The 19346-nt window shown below is 50.2% G+C and overlaps 2 protein-coding genes across 8 annotated transcripts in view; one reads left to right on the top strand and one right to left on the bottom strand.

Moving 5' to 3' along the window:
* BAZ2A (bromodomain adjacent to zinc finger domain 2A) overlaps positions 1-15858 on the top strand; it is a 35053-nt gene extending 19195 nt beyond the window's left edge. For 3 of the 4 annotated variants that reach the window (XM_035002352.1, XM_035002353.1, XM_035002354.1), the window contains 25 exons: positions 484-702; positions 1150-1650; positions 1792-1852; positions 2897-3005; positions 3778-3879; positions 4038-4248; positions 5749-5849; positions 6204-6269; positions 6441-6674; positions 6822-7076; positions 7468-7682; positions 7987-8061; positions 8270-8450; positions 8551-8610; positions 8803-8947; positions 9455-10119; positions 10273-10495; positions 10618-10773; positions 10890-11041; positions 11220-11509; positions 11629-11761; positions 11879-12025; positions 12431-12657; positions 12772-12915; positions 13002-13964. In XM_035002352.1, coding sequence (XP_034858243.1) covers positions 484-702; positions 1150-1650; positions 1792-1852; positions 2897-3005; positions 3778-3879; positions 4038-4248; positions 5749-5849; positions 6204-6269; positions 6441-6674; positions 6822-7076; positions 7468-7682; positions 7987-8061; positions 8270-8450; positions 8551-8610; positions 8803-8947; positions 9455-10119; positions 10273-10495; positions 10618-10773; positions 10890-11041; positions 11220-11509; positions 11629-11761; positions 11879-12025; positions 12431-12657; positions 12772-12915; positions 13002-13167 — 4838 coding nt within the window. In that variant the 3' untranslated portion in view covers positions 13168-13964. Of the gene's footprint in view, positions 1-483; positions 703-1149; positions 1651-1791; positions 1853-2896; positions 3006-3777; positions 3880-4037; positions 4249-5748; positions 5850-6203; positions 6270-6440; positions 6675-6821; positions 7077-7467; positions 7683-7986; positions 8062-8269; positions 8451-8550; positions 8611-8802; positions 8948-9454; positions 10120-10272; positions 10496-10617; positions 10774-10889; positions 11042-11219; positions 11510-11628; positions 11762-11878; positions 12026-12430; positions 12658-12771; positions 12916-13001 lie in introns of all 4 variants that reach the window. The other variant, XM_035002355.1, reaches the window with a different exon arrangement.
* Positions 15859-16252: 394 nt separating this feature from the next.
* The window catches only part of RBMS2 (RNA binding motif single stranded interacting protein 2), a 72749-nt gene continuing 69655 nt past the window's right edge, over positions 16253-19346 (bottom strand). For all 4 annotated transcript variants that reach the window (XM_035002360.1, XM_035002357.1, XM_035002359.1 and 1 more), the window contains one exon: positions 16253-19328. The gene's annotated coding sequence lies outside the window, so the exon portion shown is untranslated. The remainder of the gene's footprint in view (positions 19329-19346) is intronic.

Here is a 19346-nt window from a genome sequence, read left to right on the forward strand (position 1 = left end):
CCACTGGCTGACTAGGCCAACTGCACTCTGAGCTGAATTGGTTCATTTCCCAGGTTCTCTCCCAGTGTTCCTTTTGGCCAGGAGCCCTGGGCTGTAATAAATCACTGGATAAGGACTTATTACCACACAGTTGGGCTGTTTGGGTCTAACTATCTCTAATAGAGATTTCTCTAACAGAAAACTGTTGCCAGTGAACAATTACCTTTTGCCCCACTGAAATATAAGAAAGGCCGATTTTAAGGTGGATGCTAGAATTTTGTGTTGATCTTTGGGTTGATATTGAGCCAGTGCTTTGCCCTTCATTTCTACTTCAAGCTTTTACAATCCCTATAGCCTGGTGACTTTACTGTTTCAGGGAGAGAGTTGTAAAATTTCCTTAATTTAATATTAGAAAGAACCTTAACATGTGAACTAACTAGAATTGGGATATAGTGAGACCAGTATTTCTTAAATCTTGTTTTCTGATTTTTCCACCTCCTGAAGAGCCAGTGAGTGGAGGACTCTATGGTATAGATGACACGGAGCTGATGGGTGCAGAGGACAAGCTGCCTCTTGAGGACAGCCCTGTGATTTCTGCCCTTGATTGCCCTTCCCTCAATAACGCCACTGCCTTCAGTCTCCTGGCAGATGACAGTCAAACTTCAGCCTCTATCTTTGCCAGCCCCACCTCTCCACCTGTCCTTGGGGAGTCTGTCCTGCAAGGTAAGTGAAGAGAGGTAGGACAAAGAGTCTTTGGCCTGAGAACAGGTGAGAGAACCAGTTCCATAGTTAGGGTCTTAGGGGTGGGTGCCTTACTGGGAGGAGAGGGGGCTATCGTGGGGACTAAAAAAGGCACAGGCTGCTCACTCTGACTTCTGTCTGCCCTGTGCCCAGAACCTGTAGGACTTGGAGTTTGCAGTAAAAAGGTGGCCAAAGGCCTTACTTATTGGCTCCAGGTAAAAAGTACTTCACACAGTGAATACAGAAGGTTACCCTTTAACCTTCATGAATGGCTGGGGAGGACAGCCAGAGGCTACTTCATGTTTTCCAACCCTAGGGAAAAGTCCTCTTAAGTAACTCTGTTTAGCTTAGTCCAGGTTTGACTGAGTAGATTCTCTTGTTTTGTAGGACACCATTTTTCCTTACCCATTTTGTCCCTTTGCATTCTAGATAACAGCTTTGACCTGAATAATGGTAGTGATGCAGAACAGGAAGAAATGGAGACTCAGGCTTCAGACTTCCCACCACCTCTGACCCAGCCAGCCTCTGACCAGTCATCCACTATTCAGCTCCATCCAGCAACTTCACCAGCAGTCCCGCCAACAGCCTCCCCGGCAATCTCCCTGGCAGTTTCGCCAGCAGCCTCCCTGGAAATCTCTCCAGAAGTCTCCCCAGCGGTTTCGCCAGCAGTCTCCCCGGAAATTTCCCCAGTCATCTCCCCAGCAGCCTTCCCAGCTGTCTCTCCAACTTCCTCAGCAGCCCTCCCACCAGTCTCCTCAGAAGTCTCCTTGACAGGCTCCCCAGTGACCTCCCCAAAAGTGTCCCCTGCAGCTTCCCCAGTAGCTGTCCTCCCAACAGCCTCCCCAGCAGATAAGGATGTCAACACCTTCCCTGAAACCACCACTGACCTGGAAGAGATCACTGGAGAAGGAGTCACTACTTCTGGTAGTGGTGAGTGTCCAGATTCTGTTCCATTCCTAGCCAGTTTAAAGAAAAGTTTTTGTCCTGTGTGGCATTTAGCCCTTCCCTGCTGGCCAGTTTCACTGTTTTGCTTGAATTCTTAAGTTGGGTATCCCCCATCTTCCTCTCAAGGTGATGTCCTGAGGAGACGTATTGCCACCCCAGAAGAAGTTCGTCTTCCCCTCCAACATGGGTAAATGCTCTAGTTTGCTACATACATTGACCTTGACAAATTTAATGAATGACTTTAGGAAGAAGGGAAGAGAGGTCATCTCATTTGAGATGGAGAGGAATGGGCTTGGCAAGAATGGATTAAAGGACAGTTATCTGCAATGGTAATGCCTGAGATTCTTAGGCTTTCCTCCTTCTCCCAAGATCTGCCTCCCCTCACCTATTCTTTCCTCACCTTGTGGCCATTCGGATTTTTGCTCCAGGGGCTGCAGCTGTTATCTTTTCCAAACCCAGCTGGTGACCCTAGAGCTCAGATACCCAAATTAGCTGACGAGTTTTATATGCTTAGAGAAGGGATAGCAGTGAGTGGGGAGTGGCTAAGTCTTGATGAATTGGGATTTTTTTTTTTTAAATGCTCTTTGGCAAGGTAAGGACAGGAACAGTATGTGACCAGAATGAGCAAGCCAGTTGACACCAAAGGCCTCATAAGAATGACTGCCTTCCTGATTGTCCCCACCCCCACCCCTCTAGGCAACTTGTGGTCACCAAGTCTGAGTTCTGCTTAAAGTTTTGAGAGAAAGATAAGGCTTAGTCTTAGAATAATCTGTTTCTCAGAACACAGAGTTCCTTACTAAACCTTGGCCTACAGAGTCATTTTATGGAGTCAGCAGCAAGTTTATCCTTCTGCTTGCCCCCCCCCCCCCCCCCCTTCTCCCTTTTCTTCTAGTCTTCATCCTCCTCATCGGAAACCCAGCAATTGCCTTGAATGGCATTGGGGGGGGGGATTCCTGGCTGCTCATCACACTGACCTTGTAAAAGCAGGGTGGAGGTCTTTCTGGGCCTGTGCATTTTGGTGTATTGCTACCCCCACCCCCCAGGCCCTGAGGGATTTGTAGAGCTCAGGCCTGCCTGCCTGCCAAGCTTGTGTCTCCCGCTGTGTTTGCATCTACCTGCAGTTCTAGTAAGATAGATGCTGGGAGGGTCATCTCTGGGCTTGGCTCCTGGGATGGCTTGGCTGTGGGTAGGGGTGTGACCTGGCAGCAGGGCACGTGTGCTTCTCTGGCAGGTGGCGGAGAGAGGTGCGCATCAAGAAGGGTAGCCACCGATGGCAAGGGGAGACATGGTATTATGGCCCCTGTGGGAAGAGGATGAAACAGTTTCCAGAAGTGATCAAGGTAATGTAGCTTTCATGGGCATTTTTTTTTTCTTTGTAATGTATGACAAAGTCTTTACTTTCAAATGATTATCAGTACACCAAGTAGGAACATGTATACAAGTTTTTGAATTCTATCATCTAATTAAATTTTGATTAAGAGAAACTAAAAGCAGCCCGAACAATATATACTAGTATTCGCTATTCTACCCTTAGCCAGAAAGGATGATTTAAGGCCGGCTACGGCTTCACACGTTACAGGAACTATTTACTACTTTTTCATAGAGAAAGCCCCTGACCTTCAAGAAAGCTTTAGGGAAAAAAAAAAATTTAATCCCTTTCTGTCTTTAAACAGAATTTTTTTTTTTTTTAACTACATCTAAGAAAGAAAAAGTACTGATATTATGTTGCTTGAGCTAAAAGTCATAGGAAAACAGACAACGTATACACATTAAATTTCTAAGAAATATGAGGTAAAGGGAGAAAATCTTTGGATAAGCTCTTCATTTGTACAAAGCAGCTAGATTTGCTATTCTCTAAGAAGTGAGGGGACCTACTATATAATATACAGAAATAATTTAATGCCTTTTCACAAGGATGTAACTACTCAAGCTTTGCTGAAGCTTCGTATTCCATTTCATGGGCATTTTAATGGAAGCACAGACTCCTTTCTTGGGCCCAGGGGCAACAGGCTAGCATTTTCTGCTCTTTGGCCTGTTCTGTTTGTGCTATTGCTGGACAAAGGCATGATAGGGCTGTGACTTCATTAATGCCACTTTGCCTCCTCCTTTTAGTACCTGAGCCGCAACGTGGTACACAATGTACGCCGTGAGCACTTCAGTTTCAGTCCCCGTATGCCTGTTGGAGATTTCTTTGAAGAGAGAGACACGCCAGAGGTGCACACGCCAGGGTTAAATATGCTTTTGTCTCTGAGAAAGAGTCGGTGGAGAAGCTGTAGCTTCTTGTGGGGTTTGGAGGGTCTGGGGCATTTAATGATTCAGAGGATATGGTGGCTTGCACCCTCACGTTGTAATAGTCTTCTTCATTACCTTAGGGCTTGCAGTGGGTACAGCTCTCAGCAGAGGAGATCCCATCCAGGATTCAGGCAATTACTGGGAAACGGGGCCGACCTCGAAACACTGAGAAGGCCAAGACTAAGGAAGTCCCCAAGGTGAAACGGGGACGAGGTCGGCCACCCAAGGTCAAAATCACTGAGCTGCTGAATAAGACAGATAACCGCCTCCTAAAGAAACTGGAGGCCCAAGGTACAGTGGTGTCTCTTATGTTAGGATTCTGCTTGCTCTGTGAAGTATTGGAAATGCAATTTTTTGTTTGTTTTTTTATTTTAAGATTTTTACTTATTTATTAGAGTGAGAGAGAGAGCACGAGCAGAGGGAGAGGGGGAGGGAGAAGCAGACTCCACTGAGCAGGGAGCCCACTGCGGGGCTCGATCCCAGGACTCTGGGATCATGACCTGAGCTGAAGGCAGGTGCTTAACCGACTGAGCCACCCAGTGCCCCTGAAGTTCTGGAAATGTTGAGGAATTACTAATGCCTGGGTTTCCCAGGAGCATGACTGACAATTATCTGGAAAGAATGAATCTGAATCACCTTCCCCTCCCTAGAAAGCAGCACCAAGGTCCCAGCACTTTTGTGGTACTTCAGCAACCTGTTTCTTCTTGAATTGCTTATACTAGTGGAGCCTTGGGTGGTCGGTCCCCAGACGTTGATAGGGGAAGAGAGGGCTTCCATGTCCTTTCTTGCCATTTTTCAGCTCCTTGGCTTATTGGTTTGGGTTGTGCACTTTACCCTTACTCATTGCTACCATCACAGAGGTTCAGAATTCACATCTGAATCCAAAGATAATTGGCACTGTTTTAATGGATAGACAGGTAGGAAATGTGTAATTTTTCAGCAGATATTGCATTTACCCTGATATAGTATGAAGAGTTTGAAAAAATTTGGAGTCTTCTCACTCCTATTCAGAGTTGCAGCTCTGCCACATTCTGACCATATGACCTGGAGCAAGACACTTACGTTGTACTAGAAGCCTATACTGGGTTATCTGTAGGTAGTATCTGTCTAACTTAGGGCGTTGCTGTATGGACATGGTGGTGGTGTGTCCATGCCAGAATAGAATAGGTACTATCCTATCAAAAACATCAATTCTAACACACACTGTTGTTTTCAGCATTCCACTTCAATATTCAGTCTTACAAAAGCAGAGAAATTTATATTTTTTTGGTAGAGCAGGGCATAAGAACTGAGCATAAGCAATAGCTATGTCAGTGTTGATCCGATTCTACTGAGGTATCCATTATTTGAGCCCTTTCTTTCTGGCACATTCTTTTTAATTGGTGCTTCCAACTTTGGAGACCACCCTTTTTCCCTGGTAGTTTGGTTTTGTTTTCTTTCTTTGCTCTGAAATCAGTCTGTGGGTTGCTGCCCCTGCCAGGTAGCCTGGGAAGGAGACAGGCTACAAGGCTATTCTGCCATTGCGGCCTCTAAGACCCCTTCTAAAGTAGTCTAATCTGTTCCAGGGGCTGGGACTTCTGGGCAGGAGAGTTTTGAGTTCTTTGTGCTACCCCACAGCAGGTGTCTCTTCAACATTTTTCTCCCCAACATGTTATTATATATACCAAAAAACAAAACTAGATTCTTCAGGGAGCTGCTTAGGAAGTCAGCTTTGTGACAGGAATGTGCTGCTCTGGATGCTGGAGATCAATCTGCCTGCCTCACTCTTCATTTCTCTCTCTGCCCTCACAGAAGCACTGAATGAGGAGGATAAAGCAAAGATGAATAAAATCAAGAAGAAGATGAAGCAGAAGGTACAACGAGGAGAGTGTCAGCCTACTATCCAAGGGCAGGTGAGGGACATCAGAGAGATTACACAGTGGGTTAACTTTTCCTACAGTCCGCTTCATCATCTCTTCTTCCTTCTCCTACATTTGCCACCTCCCCATCGCCCCGCCTCCCCTCATGTAGCAGCATACCTTCGTACCTGGAATTTGCGGCGGGGGCGTGGGGGGGGCTTGATTTAGAGAATTGGGCTTGTTCAAGAATCATGTGGGCATCTCCAGGGTGAGAGAATTGATCCATTGCCAACCCCTCATCCCATCTCTCACCTCTCCTCCCCAGCACCCTTGTCTGTTTTTGAATCCTAGCCCAAGCAGAGATGCTTTCAGAGTTTGAGGAGAAATGACTTCCCTTATGGTTTACAGGCCAGAAACAAGCGGAAACAAGAGACCAAGAGCTTAAAGCAGAAGGAAGCTAAGAAGAAATCCAAGGTAGGTGCATGTACACACAAGTACAACTTTGAAGTCACCAAACTGATTCTGCAAGACATATATGAGCCACACTTGTGGGCTCCTGAGGGGTGGGGGGGCGTGGGGACCAGGGAAGGATGGTGACTGGAATCTTTATGGAACTCTTGGTCCCTCTCTCCTTTGGGTGAGTAGGCTGAGAAGGAGAAGGTAAAGACAAAGCAGGAAAAACTGAAGGAAAAAGTGAAGAGGGAGAAGAAGGAGAAGGTAAAAATGAAGGAAAAGGAGGAAGTGGCCAAAGGCAAATCAGGCTGTAAAGCCGAAAAAACGTTGGCCATGCAGAGGCGCTTGGAGGAGCGGCAGAGGCAACAGATGATCTTGGAAGAGATGAAGAAGCCCACAGAGGATATGTGTCTGACTGATCACCAGGTAGTGAGGGGAGAGTAACAGGTCCTGGGTCCCTGGGTCCTGGAGGGGCCAGTTGTGAAGACATTTCCACTAAAAGAAGAACCTCCTAGATATCCAGACTATTGCCTTCAGGTATGTTTGAAAACCGTACCACTTTTATCCTTACAGCCCCTACCTGACTTCTCACGCATCCCTGGTCTGATCCTGCCCAGTGGGGCCTTCTCAGATTGCTTGACCATCGTGGAATTCCTGCACAGCTTCGGCAAGGTGCTGGGCTTTGACCCTGCCAAAGATGTACCCAGCCTGGGGGTCCTGCAGGAGGGACTCCTGTGTCAAGGCGACAGCCTGGGTGAGGTGCAAGATCTGCTGGTGCGGCTCCTGAAGGCTGCGCTCTATGACCCTGGCCTGCCCTCCTACTGTCAGGTGAGGACCTTCCCCAGGCAGGTTGGGAGGGCCTGGGATCCAGGGCTGTGTCTCAGTTTTGCTTTGTCTTTAAGTTAAATACACAAAAGTCCCTCCCTGAAGTGATCAGACAAGTGAAAGAAGATCTGGTTTCTTCCTGTTTATGTTTTCCTTATATTTTTCCCTTCTGTTTTTCTTCCTGACTTCCCTCTGCTTATTTTGTTCATTTTCCTTTATTTTACTCCTTTTCTTTTGTACCTTTCCTTTGTCTTCTCTCGTCATGCGTTAGCACTTTGATTCTTATGTCTTCACCCCATAGTTCTCTTCTAGCGTATTTTCTTGTTCCAGATTCACCCAACCTGTGTTAATTTCACTTTTTATCTTAACTCCCATTCTGCTCTCCTCCAAACAGTCCTTAAAGATCTTGGGGGAGAAGGTGTCGGAGATCCCACTGACAAGAGACAATGTATCTGAGATCCTGCGCTGCTTCCTCATGGCATATGGAGTGGAGCCAGCCCTCTGTGACAGCCTGCGCACCCAGCCTTTTCAGGCCCAGCCCCCCCAACAGAAAGCTGCTGTCTTGGCCTTCCTTGTGCATGAGCTCAATGGCTCCACCCTCATCATCAAGTGAGGGTCTGGGGTGGGGATGGTTACTGTATGCTTTGGTCAGAATGAGAAGGGGAAGGGTTTAGCCTTCCAGAAATCCTGGGGTGATGTGTCCACTGCCATGCTCTGGAGATGCTAGAGCGACTTGGGGACTGGATCTTAGTACCTTTCCAGGGAGAATCTAAGCCTTCCTCTGCCATTTATCCAGCCTAGGCCCTAGGATGAAACTCCTGTTCAGCTGCAGCCCCTTTACCCTTGAGCCTCCCTTCTTTTCTGTTTGTGCTCCCACTTCTACCTCAAAATCTCATTCCCTGTTCCTCTACAGTGAGATCGACAAGACTCTGGAGAGTATGTCCAGCTACAGGAAAAACAAGTGGATTGTTGAAGGCCGGCTCCGGAGGTAGGGGTGGGCAGAGGGTGGGGCCTAGAGAGGAGAGAAGGCGCAAAAGAGTAAAGCGTAGCCAGAACTTGCCCCTGGAACCGATGCCTGTAGCCTCTCCCATGGGATTGGGACCTGACCCCAGGGCTCAGGATGGCTTAGATTGCGGTGTTCCTTTTGTGGCAGTCTCCCGTTCCTCACCGCAGTTTTTCCCTTGCTCTGTTTTAAGACTGAAAACTGCTCTGGCCAAACGAACTGGGCGGCCTGAGGTGGAGATGCAAGGGCCAGAGGAGGGCCTGGGGCGGAGGCGCAGTTCTCGCATCATGGAGGAGACCAGTGGCATGGAAGAAGAGGAAGAGGAAGAGACTGTAGCGACTGTCCATGGCCGTAGGGGGCGAAGAGATGGAGAGGTACTGGCCCCACACTGAGGACAGTGGGCATTGGAAATAGATTGTTTGTCTTTCTTGAATCTAGTAATTCCCTTTCATTGTCCATTTGCTTCTTGTACAGGTTGATGCCACAGCATCAAGCATCCCAGAGCTAGAGCGCCAGATAGAAAAACTAAGCAAGGTACTGTGCTTCTAACCTCCCAGGACCTGGGGATGTGGGCTGGGAGAGAATTTATCACCTTGTGAGTTGGGCCCCAGGTGGGATCAATTTTCTAGGGAAGCTGAGAGCCATTGCGCAGCTCCCGTGTATTGGACGGAGTCACTCTTTGGAAATGTGTTTTTTTATACCTCTTTCTTTCCCTTGCCTACCCAGCGTCAGCTCTTCTTTCGAAAAAAGCTGCTTCACTCATCCCAGATGCTTCGGGCCGTCTCCTTGGGTCAGGACCGCTATAGACGCCGCTACTGGGTGTTGCCCTATTTGGCTGGTATCTTTGTGGAAGGAACAGAGGAGAGCTTATGTAGGTGTTTCATGGGAGCCTGAATTGAGTCCTATCTAACAGAGTTAACCAGTTCCTTTTTCTCTGTCAAGTCTTTTTGAGTTTCTTTCATTTTATGAGAATCAGTGTAGCATAGTGGTTAAGAGAACAGGCTGTGGGGTGAGACTTCCCACCTACCTGCTGTGTGCTTCAGTCTCTTCATTTATAAAGTGGGGGTGATAATAGGTATACCTCATAGGGCTGTTGAGAGGATTAGGATGAGTTAATACTCTTAGGATAGTGTTTAACATCTATCTGGTTCTTAATAAATGTTAGCTTATGATTATGCTGCTGCTTCTTGATTACTTGGGAGAATAGTGTTTCTTTCCCAGATACTTGGTTCATTGGCATCTAAGTTGTTCCCAATTGAATCTCAAAGGGGCGGATTAAGTCCAAGAGAAAAAGAAAACGTCTATCCTGTATTTATATACCCTCTTTCCTTCCCCTTATGTATTAGTGATGCTTTAAACTCTTCACTTCTCTTTACAGTTCCTGAGGATGTGATAAAGCAGGAAACTGACTCCTTAAAAGTGGCAGCCCATCCAGCTCCCAGCCCGGCCCCCTTCTCCCTGAAGAAGGAGTTAACTGGCTCCAGCACCTCTGCCAGTACTCCTGCCCGGGCCCGAGGCCGACCTCGGAAAACTAAGCCTGGGTCTCTGCAACCTAGGCACCTGAAATCCCCTGGCCGGGATCAGGGTTCAGAACAGCCCGATGCCCAGCTTCAGCCCGAGATTCAGCCCCATCCTCAGCTTCAGGCTCAGCCCCAGCTCCAGCCCCAACCCCAGCTTCAGCTCCATCCTCAGCCCCAAAATGGGTTCCTGGAGCCAGAAGGCTCCCCCTTGTCCTTGGGTCAGAGCCAGCATGACCTCAGCCAGTCAGCTTTCCTATCTTGGCTGAGCCAGACTCAGAGCCACGGCTCCCTGCTGAGCAGCTCAGTCCTCACACCTGACAGCAGCCCTGGAAAACTGGACCCAACCCCATCACAACCCTTGGAGGAGCCAGAGCCTGATGAGGCAGAGTCCATCCCTGATTCTCAAGCTCCCTGGTTTAACTTCTCAGCCCAGATGCCTTGCAATGCTGCCCCTACACCACCCCCAGCAGTTTCTGAGGACCAGCCTACTCTCTCCCCTCAGCAGCCTGCCTCCTCCAAGCCAGTAAGTAGCCAGAATTAGTGGTAGGCAATTGACTTCATCTTGCCACAGGCTGTAGTGCCTGGGTGCGGGCTTGTGCTGAAGCTGGGGGAAGGGATAGGGCCGTTAGGGTCCTATAAATGTGAAAATGCCCTCATCTTGTGTTTCATCTCACAGCTGAATAGACCCAGTGTGGCCAACCCCTGTTCTCCAGTACAGCTCTCTTCTACCCCCTTACCTGGGATGGCCTCTAAGAGACGAACAGGAGACCCTGGGGGCACATCACAGAGTCTCACAGGGCTAGGACAGCCAAAACGGAGAGGGAGACCCCCCAGTAAGTTCTTCAAACAGATGGAACAGCGTTATCTAACCCAGCTGACAGCCCAGCCTGTCCCCCCTGGTGAGTGCCCTTGAGGTGGCATGGGTGAGAGTATAGGTAGGAGTGGCATCAGCTATGGGCCATAGGATTCATAGCTGGTTCCCACGCCCACCCCCCTCCCCACATATGTGAACTCTTCACAGAGATGTGCTCTGGCTGGTGGTGCATCCAAGATCCTGAGACCTTGGATGCTACGCTCAAGGCCCTGCACCCCCGAGGCATCCGAGAAAAGGCACTTCACAAACACCTCAACAAGCACAGGGACTTCTTGCAGGAAGTCTGCCTGCGGCCCTCTACAGGTGAGATGAAGACTTTGACCCAGCCTGAGCCAAAGAGCCCCGGGATAAATGTTGAGCCGCCGTTGCGGACAGTGGCCTCATTGATGGGCCTTTCCCTCTGCCTTCTGTGTTCTCAGACCCCATCTTTGAGCCTCGTGAGCTACCTGCCTTTCAAGAAGGGATTATGAGCTGGTCCCCCAAAGAGAAGACCTATGAGACAGACCTGGCTGTGCTTCAGTGGGTAGAGGAGCTGGAACAACGGGTTATCCTGTCTGATCTGCAGATTCGGGTACACTAGGGCTGGCACTGGGGAGGAAGTTGTTGAGGGGGAGGCGGTCATCTCTTGTACTCTGTTAGGAAAAACCCTGGGTCCTCACTTCACAAGTGATCTATTATGACACTACATTTTTTTCTACACTTAGTTTTCTTCCTTTACAATGAGTTTTATTCCTGTCTCCCACCTGCAGGGCTGGACATGTCCCAACCCAGACTCTACTCGGGAAGACTTGGCCTACTGTGAGCATCTGCCTGACTCCCAGGAGGATATCACCTGGAGAGGCCGAGGTAGGGAAGGACTGGCACCCCAGCGTAAAACCACCAACCCGCTGGACCTGGCTGTGATGCGCCTCGCTGCCCTTGAGCAGAATGTGGAGCGGCGGTATCTACGGGAGCCCCTCTGGCCAGCTCATGAGGTTGTACTGGAGAAGGCCTTGCTCAGCACGCCCAGTGGTGCCCCCCAGTGCACCACGACAGAGATGTGAGTGCCCCAACCCCCATTCTTGGTCTTGGGGAGAAGGGATACGTTTAATGGATCCTGCTCCTCATCCAAAGATCACCACTTTTTCTCCCCCGCACCCCTCCCCCCCCACCCCCCAGATCCTACGAGATCACCCCTCGCATTCGGGCCTGGCGCCAGACACTTGAGCGGTGCCGGAGTGCAGCCCAGGTGTGCTTGTGCCTGGGCCAGCTGGAGAGGTCCATTGCCTGGGAGAAGTCCGTCAACAAAGTGGTAAGAGGCTGGGAGAGCCTGGGAAGGCTGAGGGGGCAGCCAGCTCATGGGGGGAGGAGGGTCACCGGCAGGCAGAGGCTTGAGGGCTCACCTTGCCTCCTCATACCCTTGGTCTAGACCTGTCTCGTCTGCCGGAAGGGTGACAACGATGAGTTTCTTCTGCTTTGTGATGGATGTGATCGTGGCTGCCACATTTACTGCCATCGGCCCAAGATGGAGGCTGTCCCAGAAGGAGATTGGTTCTGTGCCGTATGTTTGGCCCAGGTAAGGCTTCTGCTTTCTCATTCCCACTCCCAAGCAGAAGTCAGAGGTGTTCTTTCTCATCCCATTTGTCACCAGTCCTGCAGATAGCAGCACTTCCTGCCATGCCTCAGTGTCCCCTTGGAAAGAGCTCCAGGTTAGGTGCTGGGAGACCTGGATTCTGGTCCCTTTTGGAACAAGTCACTTAAATTCTGTAGCCTTGCTTGCTTGCTTCTGTACAGGGGGAATGATTGTATTTTCCCTTTTACCTACCTTACTGGACTATGTGAGTAGATGCACATGCGGGCTGATGCGTGGAAGTGTTTTGAAGCCTCGGTCACACTTAGACAAATAGGGATGGTAACGAACTGGAAGGCAAGCAGAGTACATCTCCAGCTGTTACTGATCTCACCCTTTTCCCATCCTCAGCAGGTAGAGGGAGGATTCACTCAGAAGCCTGGTTTCCCGAAACGAGGCCAGAAGCGGAAAAGCAGTTACGAGCTGAACTTCGCGGAGGGTGATGGCCGCCGACGCCGGGTACTGTCCAGGGGCCGGGAGAGCCCAGCAGTGCCTCGGTACTCAGAAGAAGGGCTGTCCCCCGCCAAGCGGCGGCGCTTCTCCATGCGGAACCACCACAGTGATCTCACATTTTGCGAGTGAGTCGAATGAATTCTGGGCACAACGGGCTCCACCTTTGCCGTAGTAAGGACTAGGAGGGGTCAGTGGATTTGCGTCCCGAGATGCAGCCATCCCTGTCCCTCTAATGACAGGATTATCTTGATGGAGATGGAGTCCCATGACGCAGCTTGGCCATTCCTGGAGCCCGTGAACCCACGTTTGGTGAGCGGGTACCGGCGCATCATCAAAAACCCTATGGATTTTTCCACCATGCGGGAGCGGCTGCTCCGGGGAGGGTAGGTGGACATCAGCATGTCTCCTGGCTATTGTGTTACTCCCGTGACTCCTCCGGGCTCACAGCTCTGCCTCCCCCTCTGCCCAGGTATACCAGCTCAGAGGAGTTTGCAGCGGATGCGCTCCTGGTCTTTGACAACTGCCAGACCTTCAATGAGGATGACTCTGAAGTGGGCAAGGCTGGGCACATCATGCGCCGCTTCTTCGAGAGCCGCTGGGAGGAGTTTTATCAGGGAAAACAGGCCAATCTGTGAGGCAAGGGAGGTGGGGAGTCACCTCGTGGCATCTCCCCCTGCCCTCCAAACAAAAACCCTGCCATTCTCACCTGCTGATGCTGCCCTGGGTCCAGACTCAAGTCAGAGATCTCAGCCTGATTTTTGACCTTACCCTTGGCAGCGCCCTACATCCTCTTACCCCTACCTACACCCCTTTTTCCCTTTCCTCTTCTTGCTCCTCAAATAAGAGGGGCAGAGATGAGGTCCTTCTGGACTGAAAGCCAAAAAAAGAAAGAAAGAAAGAATTTTTCCTTTCTGTTTTATTTCCTAATTTAAAATGAGGAGGAAAGAAGTCCCTGCTTCCTCCTCCCACCTTCTTCTCCTTCCCTGTACGTGCCCCAGCATTCTGGGGCTATTTAACAATAGCAATAGTTCTAGTGAATGTGTGAAACCGAAAAACACTCTGTACTGTGTGTGGACCCGCAGTGACGGCCAGTAAAGTGGACTTAACTCCCAAGTGTGTCGAGCCGGACACCGGGCCCTGAACATGCTGCTTCCATGTTCAGTCCCTTCCCTGCTTCCCACTTTCTCAATTTTTCCTTTTCCCTCCTCTCCCTACTTTTAAGATTTTCTCTCATCCAATAATGTAAAGCTATCGTGTACGGGTTCCTCTACCCTTTTCTCTCCCCCCAAATCTTTTTTCCCCTCAAAGGAAATAGAAGTTCAGAGGTCCCTGTCTTTCTCTCTGTCCTCATCATCCTGCCAATAGCTACCCCCTCTGTAATGTTGGATACTCCTCACATGCTGAGTTTCTAGCCTTTTTTTGAAACTCAGTAGCTGGGGAGAGGGCAGGGAGGCACCCTGGACCCTGGGCCTTCCAGCCTCCTTCCCCACCTCTTACCCAAACCTCCCTCTTGGGAACTCCTCAGGGACAACTACTGCTGAGTTTGGGCGCACTCCCAAGATGGAGGCCAGGTAGCAATCAGCTGGCCTCAGAGAGAGGTGTGTGTGCGTGTGTGTGTGTCTGTGTGTGTGTGTGTGTCGGGGGGGGGAGGGGGGGAGGATGCTGTGATTGTGCCCCTGTGCTGTTTGATGGCATCCAGTTTCCCCAAGTATCTTTTTGTTCCCACCTTCCCTAGTGTTTCAAACCATCACATTTTTGTCCTTGGGAAACCACAGGAGCAGTTTTTCTGGGTACAAGGCTCTGTCTCCTCTCTCCCAGGCATTTCTGTTCCAGCCTCTTCAAACTGTGCAATCTTTCAGCAGGAACTCCCTCTCCTTTCAATAGCTTTGAGTCTTAAGCTTTTGTAGGGAGAGGGGTAGAACTGGATCTTTCCCTAATCCCATGAGCTTCTGTGGGTTTAGTTGTGCTTTTCTTTCCTTATCTACTTCATACCCGGGACCCCTTCCCCAGCAGCAGCAGAGACCCCAGAGCACAAGAGAGTAGGGAAGAGGGGTTCTGGGTCCACCACTGCCCTACATGTGACTATGCCCAAGTTAAGCCCCAGCATGTGAGAGGAAAGCTGCTAACTCCCAGCTACAGCCATGGGCCCCTGCCCCCCCTGCTTTCCTGCTCAGCAGCACCCCTCCCATCAGAGATTACGGGTACTTGCACTGGGGAGGTGGCTGTTGGCCGGCCCAAGCAGAGAGCTGAGGCGTCCAAGAAATGTTCCATTGGTGGGGGAGGGGGCGCCGGGCGAGGTGGAGCATTCCTTGTACTTCTGGCAGCACTGGATAGCCACTGAAGGGGGTGGGGGGCGGTGTGGGGAGGTCCTGGGGCAGCCCCTCTCTTACTCCTTTATGCCCCCCTTCTCCCCCATGGCCTATTTCTAAAGTCGCCTTTTCTGTCAGATAAACCTCAAAACTTTTAATTTTATTTGAGATTTTTTTTTTTTTTTTTTTTGCTTTTAAGAGGTGGATTGAAGAATATTTGAATTGACTTTATATTATGCATAAATATTTATATTTTATCTAAATAACTGCGCTGTAACAAAGTTTGTGTCAGTCAAACGTTTGGAACTGTTATAGTTGGGGGCTCTTCTTTTTTCCCCATGGCAGTTTTCCCCGGTATAAAATGTACTAGATTAATTTTATTGTTGGAGGCGAGGTGGACGGGGGAGTGAAATCTCCATGTTCCTTCTTTGTGTTCCTCTCCCAGCTCCATCTCTTTTCCCTAGGGACCAGGCACTCTTAAGATGGGGTGGAGTCCTAGCCTCAGTTTGAAGAAGTTGGGGCTGAAAGGGCGGGTGGGGGTAGGGCATGATCAAAGGGGCCATTTCTCATGTTCTTTCCTCATCTTCACCGCCCCTCGAGCTAGGTGGATTTTCTCTTCTTGACAAATAAGAGTATTTGGTAGGGAAGGCAGGTTAAAAAATAATAAAACCCACCCCCTGCCCCTTTGTTTTCCCTCCCCTCTATCAGTCTGGTAACAGGAAGAAACCACACCATCAACACCAACAAGTTTCCATGTTCCTTTTCCAACAAAAGGGACTTGACTTTTTATATAACCAAATGTGGTGTTTTAGTGACTTTTTGATAATGTACAGTTTTTTGTGAATTTAAATTTATTTCTTTCTATATTTTTAGGACCAATCTCATTTTTAATAAGGTTTAAAAAAGAAAAAAAAAAGGTCTAGAGAAAAAACCTCCTGTTTTTGCCATGTGATGTTCCACAAGTGCAGCTGTAGAAAAGTGCTTGTCAGTTGAAATAAAAACCACATTTGATAGAGATTCAAAAGACTCTTGTGTATTTATCTTCCCTTCAACATGGGTTCTCACACTTGCTTAAGGGGAAGACTGGGTATTAGGGCGAGGATGACTGATCTGGTGTAGGAGATAGGTGGCAGGGGAGCAACCTGCCTAAACTTCCAAGGTTTGTCCCTAAACCTCCAAGCTTGGCCCTTGCCGTACAAGAGGCATCCACGGCAGAGTTCCTGCTTATGTGGAGGGAACGGGTTCTTAGTGCTCCTGGCGCCTGAGCAAAGTGCCATTCCGGGTGCCTCCCCCTTGCCTTGTGAGACGCCACCTTGGCTTCCTAAGCTGCCACTTGTGTTCCCAGAGTAGCAGATACGGGCCCATCACCAACCTCCCAACTTCTGCCCATGGATAAAACACCAGGGGGTAGACTTACGTGTTTTATTTCAAGACAAAAGTTGAAATGAGACAAAACGGAGCTATAGCAAGTTGTAGGGAAGGAACATGAAAATAACCAAGGGTCAAAAAGGGAGAAAAACTAGAAGGGTAGATAGCACTGACATAGACATGAAAAGAGTATAAAACTAGAAGCTTCCGGATAAAAAATGTACAAAATGTGTGCGTTTAAATATTTCCTGTTCAAGATGACAAGTGCATGCAAGAAAGCACTCACCACCCAAGAAATGAGTTGGGACAGGGACACCAATAGTGGCGTGAGGACTTTCTTTACTCAGGCTGCGAAATCTCACCACCCTCCAGGTGGCAAGTTTTGTTTTGGTGAACCCTCAGACGACACCAGGTGCAGGGACACCAGCTTCCCTCTTCGGTACTTGCTTACCTCGCAGCTACACGGCGGCCACTGGCCAACTCTCTTAAGCCTCAAGTTCTGAGATGGGCGCCCATGGTGGTGGTCCTAGGGGTGGCTCCCAAGCATTAGTTAAGCTCCCAGGCGATCATTCATGGCCCCCACCCCCGGCCCCCGGCCTCCCACAGTGAGACCGAACTGAAGAGGTCACACTACTCTAGGGGGCGTAATGAGCAAAAAGTCCCAAAGACGACAGTCCAGAAATAGAAATTACCAAAAGTTAAGTGCATTTGATCATGAACCCCTCCTAGCCCCCAGCTCATGACGGGAAGGAAGGAGGTAAACCAGGTGCCCGTGCCCTCGCTGAACGTGAAACTGTGAGGTAGATGTGTCACGAGGACAAAAGTTCTGGGATATGGTTGCAGTAGCTACGGCAGGGAGAAGCAGCAACGGTGATGGGCAGGAGGGCGCCTCGCTTTGTCACGAGCACAGTCGTGGGGAGCACTGCTACTGAGGTCAGCAGAGATCAGAAGGGTGACAGCGCCCAGGCCGGCCTTGGAGGCTGAAGGAAGACCCTCCTTTAAAAAGAAAGTGGGAAATGAAAGGTGAGGAAATACGAGGGCTCTGCTCATGCTCGGAAGGACCTAAAATGCAGGTACACAGAAATCGAGTAGTTGGTTTAAGGAGGACTCAGTGCGAGCAGGCACAAGTTGAACGCGTAGCCCTGACACCTCGGCTTGCATCACCCCCACCCTCTTCTCTGCGGCCGAGTTGAGACCTGATCGCGGCCCTAAGTTCATTGCCACTGGTTAAGAAGGTCAAGTAGCCCTCCCAGGTGCAGTGCCGCTGCTCCCCCAGAAGGTGGAGCCTGTGCACAACGGAGCAGCAATGGTCCCGCCCCCAAAGACTAAACTGCCAGATCCCTGCAACATCCCGTGCCAGCTCGGCCGGTCAAGGGCCTTTCGGTGCAAAGCGACAGGCCGAACTTAGGTGGGCACCGAAGGAGCAGGGAGTGAGCGCCGCAGGCACCACCGCAGTGAGCACCACGAGCTCACTGACCAGAGAGTGCAGGAAGGAAGAGGGCTGGAGCTGGGCTGAGGTGGCCCAACCCGGGACGAGCGGGTAGAGCAGCGAGTCCAGTCTTCACCCTCAGCGAGTGTAATGTCCTCCCACCGCCCCTACCTACGTGATCCTGCCAAGGGCCGTTGCCTCTTCAGAGCCACCGGGCTTCCGAGTCTTGGCAGCTCTTCAAATTCTTTGGTTAACCACAGTCTTAAAAAATAACATCTCTCCTTATCATCATTCCCACATCTTCCTTACCCTCTACCCACACCCTCCTCCAAAGGTCTACTCAGCTTAGGGTTTGAACATCAGCTCAGAGAGTGAAGGGAACAGTAAGAACACTGACCTGAGATGGGACAGGCAGGCTCTGAGCCTCCATCTGAGGAAGGGACTCGGACATACTCTACTTGCACGGAAACAGAACACAAAGTATCTTAAGGATGTTACAAGCGTCCGTTAATGGGTGGGGGTGGGGGTGTGAGAGGTGACGCGGCTCCGTGAAGACAACTGAGAAGACGCTAAGCACAGCGTTTAGAGAGCCCGGCCCCAGGCCCCCTACTCGGCCCCTGGCCCTACTGCCGCCAACAGGCTATTTCGTGAGAGAAAAAGCATCCCTCATTCCGGTCTCCCCTTTCCCCACTCCCTCACTCACCTTAGCAACTAACTGTTAGACGTGAACTAACAACTAGGGGAAAAACAGGAGCGTAACCCCAAAACCAAAAAATTCTACAGCGCCATTAACTACTACAAAAGTAACTCGAGGCTCCCCATCCCTTCCCGTGCCCAAACCTGTCCAAACCAGAAACACTCGACAGAACCCTTAGGGAGAGTCACATGAGAAGAACACACAAAAGGTAACTCCATTATTTAAAACAAAGCAAAATCCTGGCCATTTAAACATTAAAAAAAAAAAAAAGCAAAAACAGACAATGGAATCAAGAGTTCTGGGGGAAAAAAATAAAGTTAAAAAAAAAAGTTCTGGGAGGCAAAGGAGAGGCAACCGCCACATGAACAAGTCTCCATACCTGAAAGGCCCCCACGCCACTGGGCTGTCAGCGGCCTGCCCAGCAAGCCTCCTCCAAACTAGCAATCGGAGGAACAGGATTCTGGATTTGTTTTCTCTTCTTCTTCTTCAAGGCCACTGACAAGAAATCTATGGTATACTTTCCTCGACTCAGGGCTGGAGACTCAGAAACAAGAGCTACTTGCCCAGCCATACCCTTCTAGAACGCGACCGGATGGGGGGCTGCCCTACAAGGGAGAAGCCCTTCCGGAGGTGGGAAGTGGCCATGAGGAAACGAAGAGTGGGAATTCCGTCCTCCACACCTGACACCCTACCCGTAGCCACCTCCCCTGCCTCCAGGACCGCACAAAAGGGCAGCCTAGGGGCAGGGAGCGCGGGACTCACTTCGGGGAGGGAAAGCTGGCTGCGAGCTCTCTGTCCGAGCACTGCTACCTCAGCTGCTTGTCCCTCCGTGTCCTCTCCTTCCTCTCCCGACAGCTGCCCTGGCAGACACCGGGTTCTCCATCGTCTCTCTTTGGCTTCCTGCCCGCCGGGTGAAAAGCACCTGACCTTGCCGTGCAGGGGAGCAGGACTGCGGGCGCGGGAGCGAGGGACCGGAGCGGACAGCCGCGGGACCTCACTTCCCGGACAGGG

The sequence above is a fragment of the Mirounga leonina genome, unplaced genomic scaffold, assembly GCF_011800145.1.
Source record: "Mirounga leonina isolate KUSES-001 unplaced genomic scaffold, KU_Mleo_1.0 Mir_126, whole genome shotgun sequence".
Classification (NCBI taxonomy): domain Eukaryota; kingdom Metazoa; phylum Chordata; class Mammalia; order Carnivora; family Phocidae; genus Mirounga; species Mirounga leonina.